Source organism: Sus scrofa, chromosome 15, assembly GCF_054392235.1.
Source record: "Sus scrofa isolate SSC_HxYL_T2T_F1_AM1 chromosome 15, Sscrofa_HxYL_maternal_Yorkshire_Landrace_v2.0, whole genome shotgun sequence".
Taxonomy (NCBI): domain Eukaryota; kingdom Metazoa; phylum Chordata; class Mammalia; order Artiodactyla; family Suidae; genus Sus; species Sus scrofa.
The window spans coordinates 104,483,285-104,506,152 of NC_139397.1; the positions used below are offsets into that span (position 1 = coordinate 104,483,285).

Genomic DNA, 22,868 nt, shown 5'->3' on the forward strand with positions numbered 1-22,868 from the left:
GGGTATAAATACAAAGGAAATGAAATCAGTATTTTGAAGAGTACCTATACTCCACATTCACTGACGCATTATTCACAATATCCAAGATTTGGGAAAAAACCTAAGGGTCCACTGACAGATGAATGAACAAAGAAAATGTAGTCTATATACAACAGACTATTACCCTGCCATAACCAAGAGTAATCCTTGCCATTAGGAACTATTTTCTTCAGAGATGTCAGTTACTAGCAACAGCTTGGCCAAATTGCAATGCTGCAGCTGGTCAGTTTCCCTGCTATGAAGATCTATACTCTACTGTTTTATCAACTTCTATTTTTCATTTTGTCGGGGTTGGGGGGCCCACATCTGAAGCATATGGAAATTCTCAGGCTAGGGGTTGAATCAGAACTATAGCTACGGCCTACACCACAACCACAGCATCACTGGATCCAAGCCGTGTCTCCGACCTACAACACAGCTCATAGCAACGCCACTGATCCTTAACCTAGGGATCCAACCCATATCCTCAGGGATACTAGTTGGATTCTTAACCCACTGAGCCACAATGGGAACTCCAACTCCTATTTTTCTTATTCTCTACTATACCCTGGCAGCAACCCATATGTCTAATTTGATGCTCGTTAAATACAGATTACTAGATATTCATGTTTATAAGCATAAGGTTACTACACATACAGTATAAAAGTTTGTAATATTTCAGTGCTCTTACTCTATCCCAGAAATTCTGCTATTTTGAATGGTGTAGTTCATTTAATATTTACAACAACTATATCAAGTATATATAATTATTATGGCCAACTTACAAATAAGGAAACTGGTTAAACAGCTAAAAAGTGGTAGAATGGGGGGTTTGACAAAAGTCTTTCAGAATCCAGTCCTATACTGTCAACCATTGTCCAATTACATAATTTAGTGCTGTATATATTAGCTAACATGTTAACTTTTTTTTTTGTCATGGCTTGGCATTTGAAAGTTAATAAGCATTGAGGTTCACAAGCATGATTACAGCATTACATTTTCCAAAGGTTTAAAATCTACTTATTTTAGTCAAGGAGGAAAGTCTTTATTAGCTTAGAAAAAGTTCAAATCTTGTAATCATTTATAACCTTGTCTAAAAAGAATGAAAAAATTAAATCCTGGGTTTCTTATTAATCTATCATTAATAATTTCGATTAAGTTAAGACATAGTCTTGGCACTATTTTTAGGCAAGGACTGATGGAGAACTTGTTTGTAGTTTTAGTTCATTAGTATTCTTTGAAATTTAGAAATGGACTCCATCTATCCTTACCAGGTTTTAAAGTAGAGCATTTTTATTTTTAAAGGTAATAAAGACAGTGCTATATAGGGATCATTAAATTCTGCTTATATAGTATCTTCCTCTTTATTTTTATTATATGTTAAATGTTTTCTTCTAACCATTTAAATTTGTAAGTTTGTTTTTTTTTTTTTTTTTGTCTTTTTGCTATTTCTTTGGGCCGCTCCCGCGGCATATGGAGGTTCCCAGGCTAGGGGTCGAATCGGAGCTGTAGCTGCCGGCCTACGCCAGAGCCACAGCAACGCAGGATCCGAGCCGCGTCTGTGACCTACACCACAGCTCAGGGCAACGCCGGATCGTTAACCCACTGAGCAAGGGCAGGGACCGAACCCACAACCTCATGGTTCCTAGTCGGATTCGTTAACCACTGCGCCACGACGGGAACTCCAAAATTTGTAAGTTATTTTTAAAATGTAAAACAGGTTTTAATAGAACAAGTAATTATAATATATAGAATGGTCCAGGATTATCATGTCCTTATCTCTTCAGCTCATTCCCAGACTCAAGAGGTAACTAAATTTAGCCATTTTAAAAGTTCTTATTAAAATTACATATTCAAGTATTATTTATGTATATATTTCTTTTATTGATTTTTTTTATGGCCACACTCGTGGCATCTGGAAGTTCCTGGGCCATGGATCAAATTCTCAGTGCCAGATCCTTAAACCCACTGTACCAGGCTGGGGATCAAACCCTCACCTCCACAGCAATCCTAACTGCTGCAGTTGGATTCTTAGCCCACTGCGATATGGCAGGAACTCCTTTTATTGACTGATTAATTTTAGACTGATCTCTGATATAGTATTTTGGAAGATGAAGGCTTAGTATTTTTATCTCCTACTCACATAAGATTTTCATTAAATATACTGTTATCCACATGGTACCTAACAGTTTTCTTTCCTTTCTTTCCTTCTTTCTCTTCTTTCTTTCTTCCTTTCTTCCTTCTTTCCTTCATTCCTTCTCTCCTTCTTTCTCTCTCTCTCTCTCTCTCTTTTTTTTTTTTTTTTTTTTTTTTTTTTTATGGCCACACCTATGGCATATGAAAGTTCCCAGGCTAGGGGTTGAAACAGAGCTGCAGCTACTGGCCTATGCCACATCCACAGCAACTACAGATCCAAGCTGTGTCTATGACATATGTCACAGCTTGCAGCAACACCAGATCCTTAACCCACTGAGCGAGGCCAGGGATTGAACCTCCATCCTCAGGGATGCTATGCCAGGTTCTTAACCCGCTGAGCCACAATGGGAATTTCATAGTTTTCCTATAATTTTAAATGTTTTCTTCCTTATTTATTTCTTTTTTTTTTTTTTTTCGTCTTTTTGCCTTTTTCTAGAGCCACACCTGCAGCATATGGAGGTTCCCAAGCTAGGGGTCTAATCGGAGCTGTAGCCACCAGCCTACGCCACAGCCACAGCAACGCGGTATCCGAGCTGCGTCTGCGAACTACACCACAGCTCACGGCAATGCCGGGTCCCTAACCCACTGAGCAAGGGCAGGGATCAAACCTGCAACCTCATGGTTCCTAGTCGGATTCGTTAACCACTGCGCCACAACGGGAACTCCCTTATTTATTTCTTGATTCATCAGCATTAGTCATGATATATTGACTCATTGATATAAAAGATAAAGAATTTAATCTGACATGGAGGGAATAAATAAGGTCTTACTGTATAGCACAGACGGAAAACTATATTCGAAGTCCTATAATAAACCATAATGGAAAAGAATATTAAAATGAGTGTAAACATTATATATAACTGAATCACTTTGCTATACAGCAGAAAATAACACAACTATACTTCAATAAACAACAACAAAAAGATTTGCAACAATTCAGCCACCGCAGACATCTCCATGCTACATCTAATTTGTTTTCCATCTCTATAATTTTGTCATTTCAAAAATGTCATAAAATAAAATCATACAGTAGGTGACCCTTCAAGACTGCCTTTTTACACTCAGCGTAATGACCTTGAGATTTTGAGAACAGTTTGGCTGTTTCCCAATGTTGGCTGTCATAGATAAAGCTGCTATGAACAAAAAATAAAAAATAAATAAATAAGGGAACGTTGCCCGGATTTTAACTTTTTCCTTACTTCAGAATTCTGATAAGTTCAACAATTTGAAACTGTTAAAAGAATATGGTTAAATTTATTCTTGTCCTATAACTGTAATTAATTCTTTGATATACTTTTATTATGTTGACTCATTTTATGTCCAAAACCAATATACATGCTTATGATTAAGTCAGTATTTTTTATAGAAACAAGCCTTACTGAACATATAAAGAAGGGTACATAATCCTTAGTTACTAAATCCTGCTGCTTGAAAGAGACTATCCCTAGCATTAAGATTCAGAGGGCTCCTTTTAAATTCTGGTGAGCTTTCTTTGATTCTTTTTTACAATATTCATTTGCTGCTGATTCTTATATTTCATGTTATCCTTTCTTATGTATTTCTTTTTCTTTTACTGTGGTTTATCCTGACAAAAGATATTTATGATAATCAGATAACAATTTTTTTTGTTTTTTGCTCTGGCATGTTTTGTTTTGTTTTTAAATTTTATGGCTGCACCCATGGCATACAGAGGTTCCTGGACCAGGGATTAAATCCGAGCCACAGATGTGAACTATGCCACAGCTGCAGCAACACCAGATCCTTTTACTACTGTGCCTGGCCAGGGATTGAACCTGCACCTTCTTAGCAGGTTCTAAGCTACTTCAGTAGGATTCTAAACCCCTTGAGTCATGGCGGGAATTCCTTGCTCTGGCTTAAAATGTTTTCTTTCTCTCAACATTTGCTTAAGTATATAAGATTCTGGATTCAAAAATTTTCCCTCAGAGATTTAAATTAGTAGCGTTTTTTCAGTCCTCTGTCATTCAGTGTTACTGATTATCTCAATTTCAGTCTCATTTCTCTGTAGGTAATGTGTCATTATTTTTCCTCTGGAAGGACTAGGATGACCAGTACAGAGAATGGAATCTATAAATTTGTTTCCAGTGAATCTCTTTCTTGAACTGAATGCACATCCTGAGCTTTGTGTTTATTGGCAAAGGGTGTTTATAGGCATCTAGGGTGATTTTATGTTGAATGTCTAGCTAGAGGAGATAGGTTCCTCTTTCATTGCTGAAGTAGGTCTTTATTTTGCTGGACGAAACCCTGGTCTAGCTATTCAGAGTCCAGTTATTAAATTAGTCTAATAATTACATTTAGGCCCACTCATCACTTCTGCATTTGTCCACCCAATTTGCAGATTCTCAGAATTGCCCTTTGGAATCACCACAATTGCTTCATTGTTCTGAGCTGCCTTATTCCTTATCTGTATTTCCTGTGAATCTAATCCAATTGGCTTTATAATCTGGATTTCTTCAAACATCAGGGCCACTTCCGTCTCATTTTCTATGTTTGGAGGAAATTTATAATTTTTTTCTTAATTATGTTTTGTCATCTTATTTGATCACTGGAAAGAAAAGGAAGGAAAATATTTGGTGGATTAGACATTTTTAACTTACTTGAAATGGCTGGTTTCCCTTAAGAGCATTATAAAATTATATATATATATGGGTTGTTGCCCCAACTTTGTGTAATGATAGAATACAATCCAAGATTTTACCAGAGTATTTGATACTTTTTGTCTTGGGGTTCTCCTGTGGCTTAGTGGGTTAAGGATCCAGCTTTGTGACTGCAGTGGCTCAGGTTCAATCCCTGGCCTGGGAACATCTTCGTGCCATGCGGGCCATGCAGGTGCTGCTGAAAAAAAAAAGAAGAAGAAAAGAAAGAAATGAGACTTTGTATCTTTAAAACTAATACATTCCTTTTCAATCTCTACTTTATTCCTATGATAGGTAAGATTCTCTAATATATATAGACTTTTAAGATTCCTAGCCCCTTAAGACACACATCTTCTTGTTAGTCAGTCAGGCCTTAATCCCTGTTCTACAGTGAAATGATTTTGCAGATGCAATTAGGATCCCAAATTAGTTGACTTTAAGGTGATCTCATTAGGCTTAATCTAATCCCATAAGTCCTTTAAAAGCAGTTTTCTTTGCCTTGTTTAATAAGTCACAGATGCAAACAATAAGCTGAATTTGGCATGTGCAAAATTCTCAGATACTGGCTTTGAACGTGTAGGGAGCTCTATGGCAAGAAATGCAGCAGCCTCTAGTAGCTCAGAGTTCTCTGGGGACAGCCAGAAAGTTTATTTCTTTATAACATACTAAGTTATAAGTCATCTGTAATTACGTATATAAAATACTTTTGAAAGAGAGGGGGAAAAAGTGTATATCTATCTATCTATCTACCTAGTCTTTTTAGGGCTGCGCTCACGGAACATAGGGGTTCCCAGGCTAGGGGTAGAATTGTAGCTGCAGCTGCCAACCTATACCAGAGCCACAGCAACGCCTGATCATTAACCCACTGAGCAAGGCCAGGGATCAAACCTGCGTCCTCATGAATACTAGTCAGATTCCTTTCTACTGAGCCACAACAGGAACTCCTATGTCTATATGTTTTATTGTATTTTTCACAGACTTTGACTACTGTTGTCCCTACATATTACTTTCCCAATATGTATGCCAACAAGATGATTAAAATATTAACCAACCTACAATTTTTCCATCCATGTTGTTAAAAATCATGTATATAAAAATTCACCAAATTAATTTTATCCTTTGGTATTGGATATATTGATTTACTTGTGCATGTTATACAGCTCGGAAGTATTTGGAACCAACTAGTTATTTATTAGGCCATAAATATGAATGTATCATGGGAAGATCCATACAAAGGTACTTTTTGATTCAGTTTTAAAGTGTATCTAATTTTATATGTCAAATTTAAATTTAAAAATCTCTTCTCAAAGTAAAACATGCTAGTAAGAAAAAAATGGGAAAATATCATGTAATGAAAAAAATACAATTCTTCAGATTTAACTTATGAATAGAAATATCATTAGTGTTTGTGTGTTTCTGGAATTTTTAGTCTATTTCTATAAATGTAGATACATTTAATTATATTGTAAAGTTATTAGCATGCTATTTTTAAAATTAGCATTATAGTACAACAACATCCCATATTTTAAACTCAGAATTACTAGTAGTAGCTGCATTGTATTTCCTTATAATATTGAGTCACAATTCTTAACTATTTTTCACGTTTATACACTCAAGTTGATATATTTTTTTAAAAATAAAAGTATCAATATTTCTTAGTCTCAAGTTTCCATTGCTTTCCCTTTACTACCAAAGATCTTAGTGAGATTTTTGTTAGCAAATTTTCAAAACCTCCTATTTTATGAGGAAGTTAATCACTGCTATCCTGTGCCAATCCAATTTTACAAGCATTCATGAGCACTTACAATGCATGAGACACTTCTGATCCAGCACTTAAGAAAATGAACTGAATGGTCAGGAAATCAGTTTTAGACATAACACATACAGATTGCAAAGACTTTTATATTAGAACTAAAATGAGTTTTTGTCCACAAAGAGAAACTTGAGTTAATGGAATCTAAAGAATGAGAGGCCTTGGGGAAAGATAGTGTTCAGATCTGATATGCCATTAAGAGATTAGATGCTTTTAAAGCTGCCAAAAGAAAAGTCCAAATGATACACATTCATGATAGTAATGGGAAAAGAAATTTAAAAAAGAATCTTCCACAGGTTCACTCAGCATAATGCCACTGATTAAATAATGACTAGAAGGAAATTACACATTGAAGTGTGATGCCATTCACTTAATATCTTAACCTTCCCTGAAGAAATATATTTGCTAACATTCTAATAGAACCCAGTGCATAGTGTCTTCCAAGAGAGTTAAATAGATTCAGGAAATAGAGATGGTGATAGAGCTGTAATTCTTTAAAGAAACTCTATGTAAGATAGAAAGCACACTTAGATTTTTCAAAAACCATTGAAAATAATTCTTAATGGAAACAACTCTTGGGAATTTAAAGGAAATTTTAAGCCTGTGGAAACAGTAATATTGGGTAATATAGTAACTTTCTAAGATATATGAAAATACGAACAGAAGTATTAGAACAATGCAAAGGAGTAATGGATTTACTTGTATTAGGGAAAACATTTAACAAGATCATCATTACTTTTGCTCTGAAATATACATTTATTTAGTTATCAACTATTATTTTCTCCTTCACCCAAAAATTGTTGCTGAGATTCAATTTGGTGGGCATCAGTGCACAAAAGCCGTTTCAGCAACACAGCATTAATCTTAGAATGTAAAAACTAGAAGGAACTTTAGATATCATCAGCATCGTCATCTGAGGAAACAAAGATCCAAGAATATGAATTCATTATCCACTCACACATCTAGTAAGTGGATATATAAGCTAAGATTACATTCATCTGCAAGTTAAAAAGTTAAATTTTAATTTTTTTCCAAACTACATAGGTAATCAATCCTAAGATGATGCAGTAATTCAATGATGCTATCTTTTTATTTTATTTATTTATTTATTTTTTGCCTTTTTAGGGCCGCAGGTGTGACATATGGAAGTTCCCAGGCTAGGGGTCAAATCAGAGCTGTAGCTGCTGGCCTACGCTACAGCCATAGCAATGTAGGAGCTGCATCTGCAACCTACATCACAGCTCAAGGCAATGCCATATCCTTAACCCACTAAGCGGGGTCAGGAATCAAACCCAGAGCCTCACAAATACTAGTTGGGTTCATAACTCACTAAAACACAAGATGATCTCTGCTATCATTAGCGTCTAGATATTCTCTGCCTTACTAATAGCCTTGCAATTGAAAGATGGTTGCTCCCCATCTAATACTCACAATTACACATGGATAAGAAGTGAAAAACATGGATTTAAAAAACAATTTTTTTCTTTAATGAGACTATTTATTTATTTATTTATTTATTTCCTCAGAGACACCTATTTACAATTTAGTTAGTGAGGCCTGTGTCATATCCAGTCTTTTCTCAGGGAGGTGGAGATTTTTATTATTTTAATTGAATATCCTTCTGCCCACCTCAAAATTGGAATTCTGTTAATGAATTTGAAGAATGAAATTGATAATGTGAAGGCATTTTTCTTTGTTCACCACAAACATCATAACTAGATACTCATCCTCTGGTGGAAACATGTTAATCACTGTTCTCCAGATAATATGATATATTACATTTGTTTATTTGTCTATCAGTCCATATGTCTATCTATCTGTTGACCTATCCTGAAGAACTGGCTCACATGCTGTGAGACATGACAAGTCCAAAATCTGTAGGGAAGGTTGCCAGGTTGGAAACCCAAGAAAGAGTTGATGTTGCAATCTCATCTAAAGTGGGTCTGGGGACGTACATCTTTCTTACATCTTTCTTACTGGGGGACTTATCTCTTATGGGCTTCAACAGATTGAATAAGACCCACCACATTATGGAAACTAATCTTCTTTACTAGGATTTAAGGAGTAAATCTGATTACTCATCTAATTTAATGTTAATCTCACCTAAAAAATATTTTAGATGAGATTAACAAAAAAGATTTTTAGATGAGATTAGCATCTAAATGTACCTATTTAAATATTAATTTCATCTAAAAAATTCCTTCACAGTTACATCTAGTCTGGCATTTGACCAAATATCTGGGTTTTTGGCCTAGCCAGGCTAACACATAGAGTTAACCATCACAAGTCTACCCCCTGTCAATTTGGCACCCACAGACTCTCCTTAAACTGTACATTATCTCTAAATACAAACACCAGGTAATGTGCTTCCTAAGATGAGACAACTATCCTATATGCAACTGACAATGAATTCTCTTGTTCCCCAGAAGATAATGCAGAGTTTTGAGCTGATGTTCACTCTTCTCCTTGGTATCCTGTCACTTTAACTAGTATGATGTGAATTCAGTATATCTTATGTTATGGAATAAGAGATTAAAGGAGGAAAGAAAATAAATATATATTTTTTTCATAATAAAATGAAGAGGAAATACCCATGACAGCCCTCTTTTCCATAACTGGTCATGGGGATGTGGTAATAGTTGGTATTTATAACTGCTTTATTCCACTACCCATTCCTTTTGCCCTCAGCAAGCACTTTAGCTGGACATGGTTCTTTCCATGGTGGAGTGACACAAACCTTCATTCCCAAGTGGTCTGGGCCATTAGTAGTACTGCCAGAATTGGGTTGTTGTAGTTTCCATTAATTTTAATCACAGGGCACAATAACTCTAAGAGACACCAAAAGGGATCTCCTATATTCCAGACATAGCCTTCCTCACCTCCACTATGGCGAGCAGTTAATTGTCTCCTTGATAATCAGGATCAGTCATCTCATGCAGTACAGAGGCTGCCTTCTTTGCCTGTTGATTCAGTGGCATAAGAAACCCAAAGAAACAAGGTAGCAGCTTTAACTTCCAGGTGTAGGGTATTGCCACCAAGGTAGAGATAGAACTGAGTCTTCAAAAGGCCATTCTACCATTCTGTTAAAGCAGCTACCTCCGTTTGGTGGGGAGCATGGTAATACCAGTGAAGTCATGAGCATGGACCCATTATCATACTTTATTTGCTGTGAAGTGAGTTCCTTGATCAGAACAGTGATCAAAACTGGGGCGGGGGGAATTCATGATGGTATAAATAACACTCTGTAAGTCTATAGATTGTAGTTTTGACAGAAGTGCTGCATGGAGGGACAGTAAGTCCACATCTAGAGTAAACATATTGCAGGAAGGACAAAATACTGACCCTTCTTTGAAGGAAGCTGTCCAGTATAAGCAACCTATCACTAGGTAATGGCTGATCACCCCTGGGAACAGTGCTATACTGGTGACTCGGTGTTGATTTCTTTCTTTTTTTTTTCTCTTTTTTTGTCTTTTTGCCCTTTTTAGGGCTGCTCCCATGGCATATGGAGGTTCCCAGGCTAGGGGTCTAATCGGAGCTGTAGCCACTGGCCTACACCAGAGCCACAGCAAGGCAGGATCCGAGCCGCGCCACGTCTGCGACCTACACCACAGCTCATGGCAACACCGCATCCTTAACCCACTGAGCAAGGCCAGGGATCGAACCCACAACCTCATGGTTCCTAGTTGGATTCATTAACCACTGCTCCATGATGGGAACTCCCTAGGTGTTGATTTCTATTGCTTGAAAGTTGGGCACTCAGAGAGTGTCCTGGCCACAGCCAGTAGGAAGCTAGGGCTCTCAGTCCTACAACCGCAAGTTAATGAACTCTAACAACAACCTTAAGGAGACTGTAAGTTGATTTTTTTCCCAAGACAAGCCCCTAGAAAATAAAACATCTTGGCCAACACCTTGATTGAGTGAGGAACAAGCACACTGACTTATGCTTGTTGTGTGATAATAAATGTGAGATGTGAGATAGTAAATGTGTGCTGTTTAAAGCTGTTAAGGTTATGGCAATTTGTTAAACATAAAATAATCCTAATAGAAAACCTTCCCTAATCACTCTGTTTGAAATTGTTCTCCCTCCCTTTACCACATGCACCCTCAGCTTAAATTCATTTCATCCACAGCACTTTTCACTATGATACTATGCAAAATGTTTTAATATCTGTCTCTCTCAACTATGATGAAAATTTCATGAAACAGAGCTTTTTTCCTCTGTGACAGATATATCACCTGTGCTTTGAATACCAGCTGACAGGTAATGGACACTCAAAGAGTATTTGCTGAAAGATAAATGAGTATCTGCATCGCATCCCAATCAGTCTGATCTTAAGAGTTAGCTTAAATAACAGCAAAGTAAATACAGAAGATAAATCACAGGAAACATTCCCAGAAAAACTGACTCCAATCTGGTTCTATCACTTGCATGCAACTCTGAATAAGTCTCTAAAACTTGCTTAGCTCCAGTTTTGTCATCACTAAATATGGATAGTAACGCTAGCCATGTTCGCTCATGTGTTTATTTTTAGGATCAAAGTAATGTTGCATAATAAATTTTAAGGAATAATATTAATTACAAGGAAGAAATATATGTGGCTAATATGTATGTAAAATATTTCAGCTTCATAGTAAAGAAATGAATTATAGGCTTAACATTAATGATATATCACTTATTGACTGTCAATTAAATTTAGAATGATGCTACTCAACATTGATAAGGTATTTATTCTCACATACTGTTTGGAAGAGTGCAAAAATAGTATAAATTTATAAATAGCAGTTTGGAAAAACCTCAAAAAAGTGCATATTTATCTTTTATTCTAGTAATTCTGCTTTTAGGAACCTATCTTTTGGATATAATCAGACTGATGTATAAAATACAGATGGAAAATATTCATGAAAGTTTGGTTTGCACTTGTAAAACTAAGTAATTTACCTAAGTGTTTAAACACAAACTGATGAATTATTTTTAAATCTCTCTCTCGCTCTTTCTCACATTGAATAAACCTTTGCCAGTCTCTGAACACCATCACAAACCTAAGGCCACAATTATTCTACCTTTCCCAACCATCCAACTCCATGGATTTTCCTGAGTCCATCTCTGAGGATTAATGACCCATGTTGCTCTTGTGACATTCTGTTTTCCTCTAGACTAAAATAAATAAATCAGTGGGAAAGTAGCATAGACCCTCTGAGATGATATCATAACCAAAGAATATTGATTCTTAGTTTTTTCATCCTTTGTTGCATATTTTCAAAGCATATATTGAATTACATGTGAGTGTACATTATAATGTGTTTTGCAATGCAGTAGCTAGACCACATCCTCCCACAAATTCCTTTTAACATACTTTTAATTTGCTAATTCCATTTCTGTCTTGATATTTATCACTAAAAATGTCTTTTGAGTGATTCTCAATAAATTGTTGAGGAAACTTTTGAAATAGCATTGATGTTTCCATGGGCCTCACAGATATTATCTAGTATATTCATTTGTGTGGATCCTAAATTTTCTTTCCATTTGGCATTCTCAAAAGAATGTACTTGGTTTCTATTATTTATCTTTTAAAATTACTGGATATAGGAGTCCTGTTGTGGCTCAGCAGGTTAAGAACCCAACATAGTTTCCGTGAGGATACCTGTTCGATCCCTAGTCTTACTCAGTGGGTTAAGGATCTGACTGCCACAAGCTGTGATGTAGGTTGCAGATGTGTCTTGGATTTGGTCTTGCTGTGGCTGTGGTATAGGCCAGCAGCTGCAGCTCTGATTTAGCCCAGGAAACTCCATATGCCACAGGTACAGGAAAAAAGAAAAAAGATAACTAGATAAAATATATGATTTAGTACTTTATTTTGCTGCAGGAAAATGCAAGAAAGATTATAAAGACTGATCAATTCTATCCTAAAATTAAGCAAAGTATCTGGCCAGGCCTATAAGTTCTGTAACTAAACAGTCCCTAAATATTAATCATATTATTTACCTTGTTATCAGAAAGTCTGTCACTGAGATAAGAAAATTTTGTGTACATAGAAGGAGATTGAGATCAGTAGGAACACTTGAATGTATTTGGTGCTCCCTGACAACCTCTACAAGACTAAAACATTTACATTCTAAATGTACACAGTTCTTTAAATCAGCACCTGGGGGCTGATTCCAGCCATGTCAGTCACTCAGTTTATCACAGATAACACAACAGTACTGGCATTTGGTCATCAACAGACCCCTTGTTACTTAACTACAATGTTAGTAGGAGTGGATTTAGTAAAATCAGAATGGTTTAATTTGAAATACTAAATAGCGAAATTATGGGCATTTCATTTATAAAAGAAACTTTGCTTTTTGCTAAAAGCATTGTATGTATGTATGTATGTATGTATGTATCTTGGCCATGCCTGTGGCATGTGGAAGTTCCCAAGCCAGAGATTGAACCTGTACCACAGCAATTACACAAGCCACTACAGTGACATTAGATCCTTAACCCACTGAGCCACAAGGGAACTCCAGAAGCATTGTATTTTTAATTGGATTATATGTGCATATTTATATAATTAACTTTTATTCTAAACATTTTATTTAAAATATCCATCTATTATTCTTATTTGTTGTCTCCAGCTTCCCAAAAGATCTAGTAGGAAAAATTAATCTACTTGCTAAAATATCATATTTATAAATAGATTTTTTAAAAAATATTTGAGCATTAGTTCTTTTATTGGTATTGCAACTTTCTTGCTTCATTTCATTTAGCACTTTGATTCTTCTAAGTGTTTACTTTAGAGAACTTATCTTCTAGTTTCTTTGAAACTCTCTGTCAGCATCCTCTTCCTAACCCAAATCCTCTCTTGATTGAATGTCTCTTTGTTACAATGGCAGGAGGTATTTCTCAGAACAGCAATGCATATCCTTTAGGTAATTCAATTATGCACATCCAATTAGTCACTAATTCTACTTTTTCTTTCCACTGCAACTCCCTTAGAGAAGGCTGTTAAAGTTTCTTACCTGGTTCATTGTAATATTCTATTGATTGGTTGCTTTGTCTTTAATCTTGTCCCATGGCAAAATTTCATGATACTGATGCCAAAAGAATCTTAAAATGAAAACCTCATTGTGGCATTTCATTCCTTAAAGTCCTTCAGTGTCACATTTAATCATATGATAGGCTCCCCCATGATTTGTTTGGACACTGTAATTCTCATTACTCCCACACATACACTCTCCTCTAGCCCTACTTCTTTACATGCATTTTTAAAGAATATACATGCTCAGATTTCTATGATTATATAAAAGTATTTTATTTTCCCACTTCCAACATTCAGCGCTTCCTGTTCATACTCTTTATATCCTTCAAGACCAGATCAAATGTTATTTTTCCCAAGTGGCCTTCCTGGGGATTTAGTCACACCCCTGTTCTGTCCTCATATGACACAGTAAGAATATTTCAGTCACTGATTGCCGTTATCTCTTCTTGTGTGTCTTACCTCCTAGTTTCTGCAAAATGCTTGTAAACATAGACTCACAAACACTTTTCCACACATAGTCACAGACCCACAGACATACACAAGATAAAGTTACAAGCATTTTCTTTACTCTTTTTAAAATTTCACAGCCATTTAATAGAGTGACTGTTGCTGGTGTTCAATAGTTTTTTTTTTTGCTTTTTGGGGCTCCACTCACAGCTTATGAAAGTTCCCAGGCTAGGGGTCAAATCAGAGCTACAGCTGCTGGCCACAGCCACAGCCACAGCAACACAGGATCCAAGCCATGTCTGTGACCTATACCACAGGTCACGGCCAACACACAGCTCATGACCTACACATAGCAACACCTCCAGATCCCAGACCACTGAGTGAGGCCAAGGATCAAACCTGCGTCTTCATGGACACTAGTCAAATTTGTTTCTGCTGCACCACAACGGGAACTTCCCAATAAATTATTGAATGGGTCTTAATATGATTTCAATGATTAGGAGAAAAAGGTGCCCAAAACTATGAATATCTAAAATTTAGAATTAAAACCTTGTTGCCTGTTACACTCTAATTCTATATATTTTTCATAATCGATAAATAATGTAATATATATTATAAAAGTGTAGCTACTTTTAATTGTTACATCAATGTAATGATATATATCAAAGTTTTACTTTCTATGAAATACTAGTACAATTTAGATATTTATGACATGGCTTTTCTTTTTTCTGAATTCAACCCAAAATAAACTCCTACACAAACATGTCAGTTCAATGATCTCAAAATACCTTTGTATTATTTTAAAATAATTGTTCTAGAGTAATCTCTTATATATGTTATACATATACATACTTTATATAAACCCCATTAATTAAAGTATTAGATATTATTTGAAGTTTAGGTTGTGGTCCTGTGTCAGAGAAATTGAGCTAATACAATCTAGGACAACCAAGAATCTAATATTATTTCATTAGCAGGACTAACTTTTTTAAAGCCAGAAAATTCCTAGTTTGGAGGATCTAAGTAATTCCCACATAAATCAACAAGTATTTTATTGAGTCAGTCTTTTATATATCAGGCATTGTTCTAAGACCTTGACATACATCAGTGTGTGTGTGTGTGTAAATATATATATATGGCATTTATTAAGACTTTGTTCAGCCACTTCATAAAAATGTGACTAGTATGTGTTTTATTATCTTAGAGTCCTAGTCTAAGACTGACATATCACAATTGCATAACAGCATGAGCTCCACAAGAAAAAAAAAAACAGTAATCATGTTTAATAACTATATACTGCCTCTGTGAAAGACTATAGTGAAAATATTTGGGGCATGGGACCACTTTGGTGTCTCTTAAATCATGCCACATGCATGGCTATTTATCAATTCTATTCAAATTGACATGCTCTTTCTCTGGCCTTGAGCCCAAAACCTGAGCTCCTTTAATACAGATGAAACATGCTCAATATAAAAAGAATTTCCATGAAAATACGATTAATTTTCTTCCCAGATCTTGAATTATTTGGGAAATATGCCTGATATTTGAAGGGAAGGATTATTTTAAATCACATTAGTAGAGGGCATTTGCCTTATGGATTAACATAATACATTTACTCTTCTTAGAAAATATGAAAAGAATCAGATACCTTGCTGGTATCGAGCACATCAAAATATGATGAAATTTATTATATATAACTGAAGTGTACAAGCTAATAGGGGTTTATTAGGAGTTCCCATTGTGGCCCAGCAGATATGAATCTGGCAAGTATCCATGAAGATGCAGATTCGACCCCTGGCCTCACTCAGTGGGTTAAAGATCCTGCGTTGCCATGAACTGTGGTGTAGATCACAGACGTGGATTGTATCTAGCATTGCTGTGGCTGTGACGTAGGCAAGTGGCTAGAGCTCCGATTCAACCCCTAGTCTGGGAACCTCCATATGCCACAGGTGTAGCCCTAAAGAAAAGAAAAAAAAAAAAAAAAAGACAAAAGGTAGGGCTTTATTAGGCAGAGAACCTTGGCAAACAATCAATAAGCAAAGATGAAAGTTTTCCATTCCAATTTACTAAGGCATAAGTATATCTTTTAAAGTAATGTAATAATATATTTTGGCAATTTTTACAAACCAAAAATGCAAGAAAATATTTTAGAAGTGAATTGTCACATTTGCTGTATTTTCCTGAGATGAGGTTAAAGATGATGTATTAGAAAATTCCAACAACAATATTAACTTTGACATTGCCATAGACCCAAATATTTTAATCATTTTCATATTTTTTAATAGAGGCTCAAAGAACTGAAACAAAGGGAATTTGCTCGAAATGTAGCATCTAAATCCAGGAAAGATGAAAGAAAACAGGAAAAGGCACTCCAACGCCTGCACAAGCTGGCTGAGCTAAGAAAGGAAACTGTATGGTGAGTGTGTGGTGAAATGTTAAGTTCTCCTAAAACATGACAAAACAACAAAAAAGAAAAAATAAAAGACCAAATAAAGGGCACAAATCTGTTTATTTTTGTACCTAGAATAAAACTCAAATTTTCATGGCTTTCTGTTGGTCGTAAAAAGTAAATTGAACTTGAATTTTATGCAAACACCTGTTTAATGCACATTTCAATAAAAAGCCAAATGGCTATAATTTGGTTTGTAAAAAAATAAATTTTACATTATTCTGCTATTTAAACTATCTTAGTTGAAAGCTATTCTGTTTCTTGGTGAAATTCATAACATTTTATTGTTAGGGCCTTTGTTATAAATGGAGGTGTAGGAGGTACTTATTTTTTTGATTGAAATGGAGAACTTTTATTTGAAATTATTTTTAAGAATACATATATGTGTGTGTATACACCGCATATATATGTGAAGATAGAGAAAAAGGAGATATATATATATATATATATATATATATATATATATATATATATAAAATATAGCAGAGAGAGAGCAGGAAGACCCTGTGTACTTCAGTGGCAGGTCGAAATTAATTTCACTGTGAATGAACTCTAACTGGAACTATTAAAAGTTCACAACTTTTATACTTTGACTTGCTTCTGACAGAGAGTGGCTACAGTGCTGTAAATCTGAAATCAACAATTCAGGCCAGGACAATGGTATGAAAATAAGACCACCCTTTAGAGTGCCCCTACCTCCATTAAATACACCTCTCTGGTTATTGTCTATATAACAAAGCTATTTTATACCAAATTTATTTTATACAGAATAGTGTCAGTGGATATTGATATATCAAAACATTTTATGAGATGTCAGATTTGGAAAAATTAAAATAAAATTTAAATATATCTGGACTTCTATAGTGACTGTTAACATCAAACATAACTGATTCAACTGTACCAACGAGACATTTTTATCCTGTGTGGTAGTAAATGAAAATAATAAAAGTTTATGTTTCAGAGAATCATAGGCCCTATGTAATTTAATGTCCTATAAATAGCATTTATAGATATAAATTCTCATATATTAAGAGAATTAGAGTTGATAATAAGATATGTACAAAAGAAGCAAACTTCAATTCTAAATTACTTTTCTTAGCCTACAGTATGTTTCACATAAAACACACACACACACACACACACACACACATGATTTTTCCCAATAATTTGGTGCCTCTAAAGAGGTGCAAAATAAGAGTAGTGTTGTTTCTTAATGTCACATAAGGCAATGAAACAGTCTGTTGTTTTAAAGGAAGCATTCAATTTGAAAAACTGAAGGACATTTATAACTTCTGAGAAACTAACATTTTAGAAAAGCACAGAAAATTCTGTACAGCATGATTCTGTTGGGGTAAAGATGATAATTAGGTAGTTCTTTGTTTATGTGCTGGAAATATAGTTCTTTTAATAAGAACTCACTATTTATGGTATATTGTAATGCCGTAAAAAATAAAAAAGGATAGCAATTTCAAAAGACTCAAACTTTTATGTCACTTAGCCTATGGTAGATGCTTGTAAACAATGGTTGAATATGTTTGTTGAACTGAATTCCCAGACTACTTACATCATGAATGAGAGGTTTTTCTTTAACTTTCTTATTTTCCATATAGTATCAATGATGTTAAGTATTTGTGAATTAAAAGGTATTTTATTTTAGAGAATTCTGTAATACTCCACAGTGTCACTAAAGAGGCTATAGGGGTACAAAACAAAACAAAAACCCTGGTTTGGTCTGGAAACACTGGCTGAGAGCATAGAAATGTCTTTGACCATTGCTGTTAATAGCTATGAGAGACAGCTTCTCTAGGTCATCGCAAACAATAATGAATGACTAAATGAAATATGGTACTAAGGAAGGCTGTTGCCCTACATGAAAGTAATTATCTTATAAAAATTTTAAAACTTGAAAAAATCTTATAATGATATTTCTAAGATGTAAGTGTTTGAGTAGTTTTCCTTACAAGTGTCCTGTCTAAGAACATGGTTTTGTTTCTTTTTGTAGTGCTCCTGGAAGTGGCCCCATGTTCAAGTCAACAACTGTTACTGTGAGAGAAAATTATAATGAAATTTCCCAAAGAGTTGTTGTGGATTCAGTTAATAACCAGGAAAATTTCAAATACACTTTGATTCACAGTCAAGAGAATGCTAAAGATGTCACCACTGTTGCTGCAGATCCAGAAAGCACGGATAGTTATACTGCCAAAAATAACCAACTTGGAGATCAAGCCCAGGGAATTCACAGACACAAAATTGGCTTTTCTTTTGCATTTCCAAAGAAAGCATCCGTGAAGCTGGAGTCGTCAGCTGCAGCCTTTTCTGATTACAATGATGATGCCTCTGTGGAAAGGGGATTTAGCAGAAAAAGTAGATTTGTCCCCGGTGCTTGTCATCTTCAGCTATCTTCACCAACAGATGTGCTTTTGAGTTCTGAGGAGAAAGCTAACTCTTTTCACCCACCAGAGGTAATGTGCACTGATAAAGAAAATGCACCAACTCAAGAGATGAAAGAAGTTTCTAGTGAAAAAGATCCATTATTTTCACCTCCATTTTGCCAGTTTCAGCCCTCTTTATCACCTGATACAGATAATTGTCAAAATTCTGTCCCATTATCAGATCAAATTCCAGTGGAAGATGTTGTTTTTAATGAAGAGATACCTACAAATGGCAACAGTTCTGAGCTGCTAGGAAATAAATCCACAGTTCTTGATGTGGCTAACGACTGTGTATCTTTGCAAGCTACCACAGAGGAAAATGTTAAGGATAATGATACATCCACAATTGAAGCTGAAAATAAAAGTCACAGCCCTGACATGCTGGCCTCTTCAAATTCTGAAGAGGATAATATAATCTTACATAGGAAAACGGACTTACATAAAAGACCATGCAAGCCATTTGTACCTGTGCTTAACAAAGATGGATCCACAGTTCTTCAGTGGCCGTCAGAAATGCTGATTTACACGACTACTCAACCATCAGTTTCCTATAGCTGTAATCCTCTCTGCTTTGACTTTAAGTCCACTAAAGTAAACAACAATCTAGATAAAAACAAGCTGCCCCTAAATGATCTTTATTCTCAGCAGAAGGAAGACATCTACAAGAGATCAGTTTCAGGCTGCAAGGATACATCTATTGCAGGACTCACTGATTATGAAATTGGAGGCAGTGAAAATGAATACACCCAAGTCACTCCTCTTTTGGCTGATGATAAGCTCTCCAATAGCTGTGATTCTGGAAAAAATGAGAATATGTGTCAGAGGTATAAAAATATTTCCTGTAGGAATAGAAAAACAAAAAAATATACTTTTACTAAAAATCAGAAGAAAGAGCATGCTCCAGGTGGCAAGTACAACAAAATAAGATTGAAAGATGCTCATGAACACTGGTTCCATAAAAGTAGAAGGAAGAAAAAAAGAAGAAAGTTATGTCACCATCATTATGGAGAGAAAACCAAAGAATCAGAAACTCACTTCAAAATGGAAATAGGAAATAGTTACACAGATAGAACTAGGAAAAATTTACTGGAAAGAGTTTCAGGAAAGCAGTATTTATTAGCTGCAGATCAGTTATTAGATTCACAGCAATTACCTGATAAAAGGCCCAAACCAGCATCCATATACTTAAGTGAAAATGAAGAAATGTGTAAAACTCAGAACACTGAATACAATAATAATGATAGTATCAGTTCTATAAACCATTGTAAAAAGAATTCAGTTGTTTTAAATGGACAATCCAATTCAACAATGGTACATCCTGGGAAACATAATTTAACATACTCCAGAACTTACTGTAGTTGGAAAGCCAAAATGTCCAGCTGTAGTCATGATCACAGATACTTAGTTCTTCAAAATGATATGAAATGTATGAGTCAGAACCAGGCGGTTAAAAGAGGTTATAATTCTCTCATTAATGAATCAGAAAGATGCCATCGAAAGCGTAGACAATATTCATATTCTTATTCTTCAGACGAAAGTTTAAATCAACATCATTATTTACCAGAAGAATTTTTGAGGCCACCCAGTGCTTCTGTTCCTTGTAAACCTAAAAGGAAACGGAGGAGAAAAAGAAGCAGATTCCACACTGGTTTTGAAGCTTTGGAACTCAAAGAGAAGGCAGATTATCCTACTAAATCTTCATTACATCACCAGGATGAAATAATAAATGAAGACAAAAAAGAGGAAATAAAACCACAAGAAATTGCAGATGTCAAAAGGAACTCAGAACAAATAGACCAAGTAGAAAACAGACTGGCTTTGCACACCAGCAGTCCCCTTCCTTCTGAAACCAGTGGTGAAACTGAGCATGTCGTAATGGAAACCACGTCTGGTGAACTGCCAGAGATTTCCAGTGAACCCACCACGTCAGTGTATATAGCTAGTGCCCCAGCAAAAGAAGAAATCAATGGTACCTTGCTCAAACACAAAGAAAGAAGTGAGAATATAAATACTAATGAAAAGCAGACTCCTTTCAAGATGACTCCTATTGAAAGGAACTTTAGACAGCCACAACCTAAGTCATACCTTTGCCATTATGAACTGGCTGAGGCCCTTCCACAAGGAAAGATGAATGAAGCATCTACTGAGTGGCTGTGTTTTAATTCAGGAATCCTTAATGCACAACCACCATTACCACTCAAAGAAGCACACATCAGTGGCCATGCCTTTGTAACAACAGAGCAAATCTTGGCTCCATTAGCTTTACCAGAACAAGCATTGTTGATCCCAATAGAAAACCATGACAAATTCAAAAATCTACCATGTGAAGTCTACCAGCACATCATACCACCCAATGTGCTGGCCAACAAGGTCAAATTCACTTTTCCTCCAGCTGCCCTCCCACCTCCTAGCACACCTCTGCAGCCTTTGCCTTTACAGCAGCCCTTATGTTCTACCTCTGTAACCACAATCCACCACACTGTTTTGCAGCAGCATGCGGCAGCGGCTGCAGCTGCAGCCGCTGCTGCTGCTGCAGGGACCTTTAAGGTATTTCAACCGCACCAACAGTTTCTGTCCCAGGTCCCAGCTCTTACCAGAACGGCGTTACCTCAGATCTCAGTTGGACCAGTAGGACCAAGGCTTTGTCCTGGGAATCAGCCAACTTTTGTTTCTCCTCCTCAGATGCCAATCATTCCAGCTTCAGTTCTTCATCCTAGCCATCTGGCCTTCCCACCTCTCCCCCATGCACTCTTTCCCTCACTGCTCTCCCCCCACCCTACAGTCATCCCACTACAGCCCCTCTTCTAGTCATCGCTGGGAAAGGGAAAGAAAATGCTCATGTGGAAACTACTGCTATGTGCGTAAATGCTCAACTAAGTGGATAATTGCCTATTTAAATGGTGGACATAAACTAGCCAAAATATGGCATCATTGATATGAAATCATTTACTGTAAGTGTAATGATACAAATAAATTCTTAAGTTTCTGATATATAATATTATTAAGGCACTGAATAGTTTGAAAATCAATACAATATATTCTGTATATTAAAATGATGTCTTAAGAGTATGTATAATGTACATAAAATATATTTATAGTACTATAATTTATGTTGTAAAGTATGCTCTTTGTTTTTTTTAATCTCTGTGTATTTGCACCTATTTAATGTTTAGACAAAGCTGATGGCACTATGTTTTGTACCATGTTCCTTGAAACTGTAAATTCAGTGAAAGATATCTCTTGCAATAAATTTTTGTTAAATACTTAAGTTAGTCAAATCCTTGTTTTTAGTTGGTTTTCACTATTTTGGGAATGTATAGTAACAGTAGGTTTTGAATTTATATTGTACCTTTTATCCAATGGCATCTCTGAACCTAAGAAGCTAAGCAGAATATCTTTGGAGTCTATCAATACTTAATCTATAATAGCATCTCTAAGAATAAATGTAACGGGTCCATTTGCTTTTCTGTTTGTCTTAATGCTGCTCATACTCAGAGTTACACTTGGCCCTTTAAACAATGAACCACAGAAATTCTTGTTAAAGTAATTTTAGTATTTGGTGAGTAAGAGGTTGGGGGTAACTATGAAATATGCCAAGTACATAGTGTTCTTCCAACAACTATAAAACAGTGCTGAGGTAAGAATAGCAAGTAACCAATATAAGTTCTTATAAAAATTTTGTGTATCAAAATTATCCAATGTAGTATGTTTATTTTCAATATTTGGAGAAAGTACACATATAGCAGAATGTTGGCATGAATTAAGGAATAGGTTTAACAATTAATCACTATTATATAACATCTTGAGAAGAATGGCATAAATACAATCTGGATATACTCT

General features: G+C 35.6%; 1 protein-coding gene across 2 annotated transcripts in view; it reads left to right on the plus strand.

The window, feature by feature from the left end:
- Positions 1-22,293, plus strand: part of ZNF804A (zinc finger protein 804A) — a 306,700-nt gene extending 284,407 nt beyond the window's left edge. The window contains exons 3-4 of one of the 2 annotated variants that reach the window (XM_021075928.2): positions 16,433-16,563; positions 18,599-22,293. In XM_021075928.2, the coding sequence (XP_020931587.1) occupies positions 16,433-16,563; positions 18,599-21,836 (3,369 nt within the window). In that variant the 3' untranslated portion in view covers positions 21,837-22,293. The remainder of the gene's footprint in view (positions 1-16,432; positions 16,564-18,598) is intronic. The other variant, XM_084999138.1, reaches the window with a different exon arrangement.
- Positions 22,294-22,868: the final 575 nt, after the last annotated feature.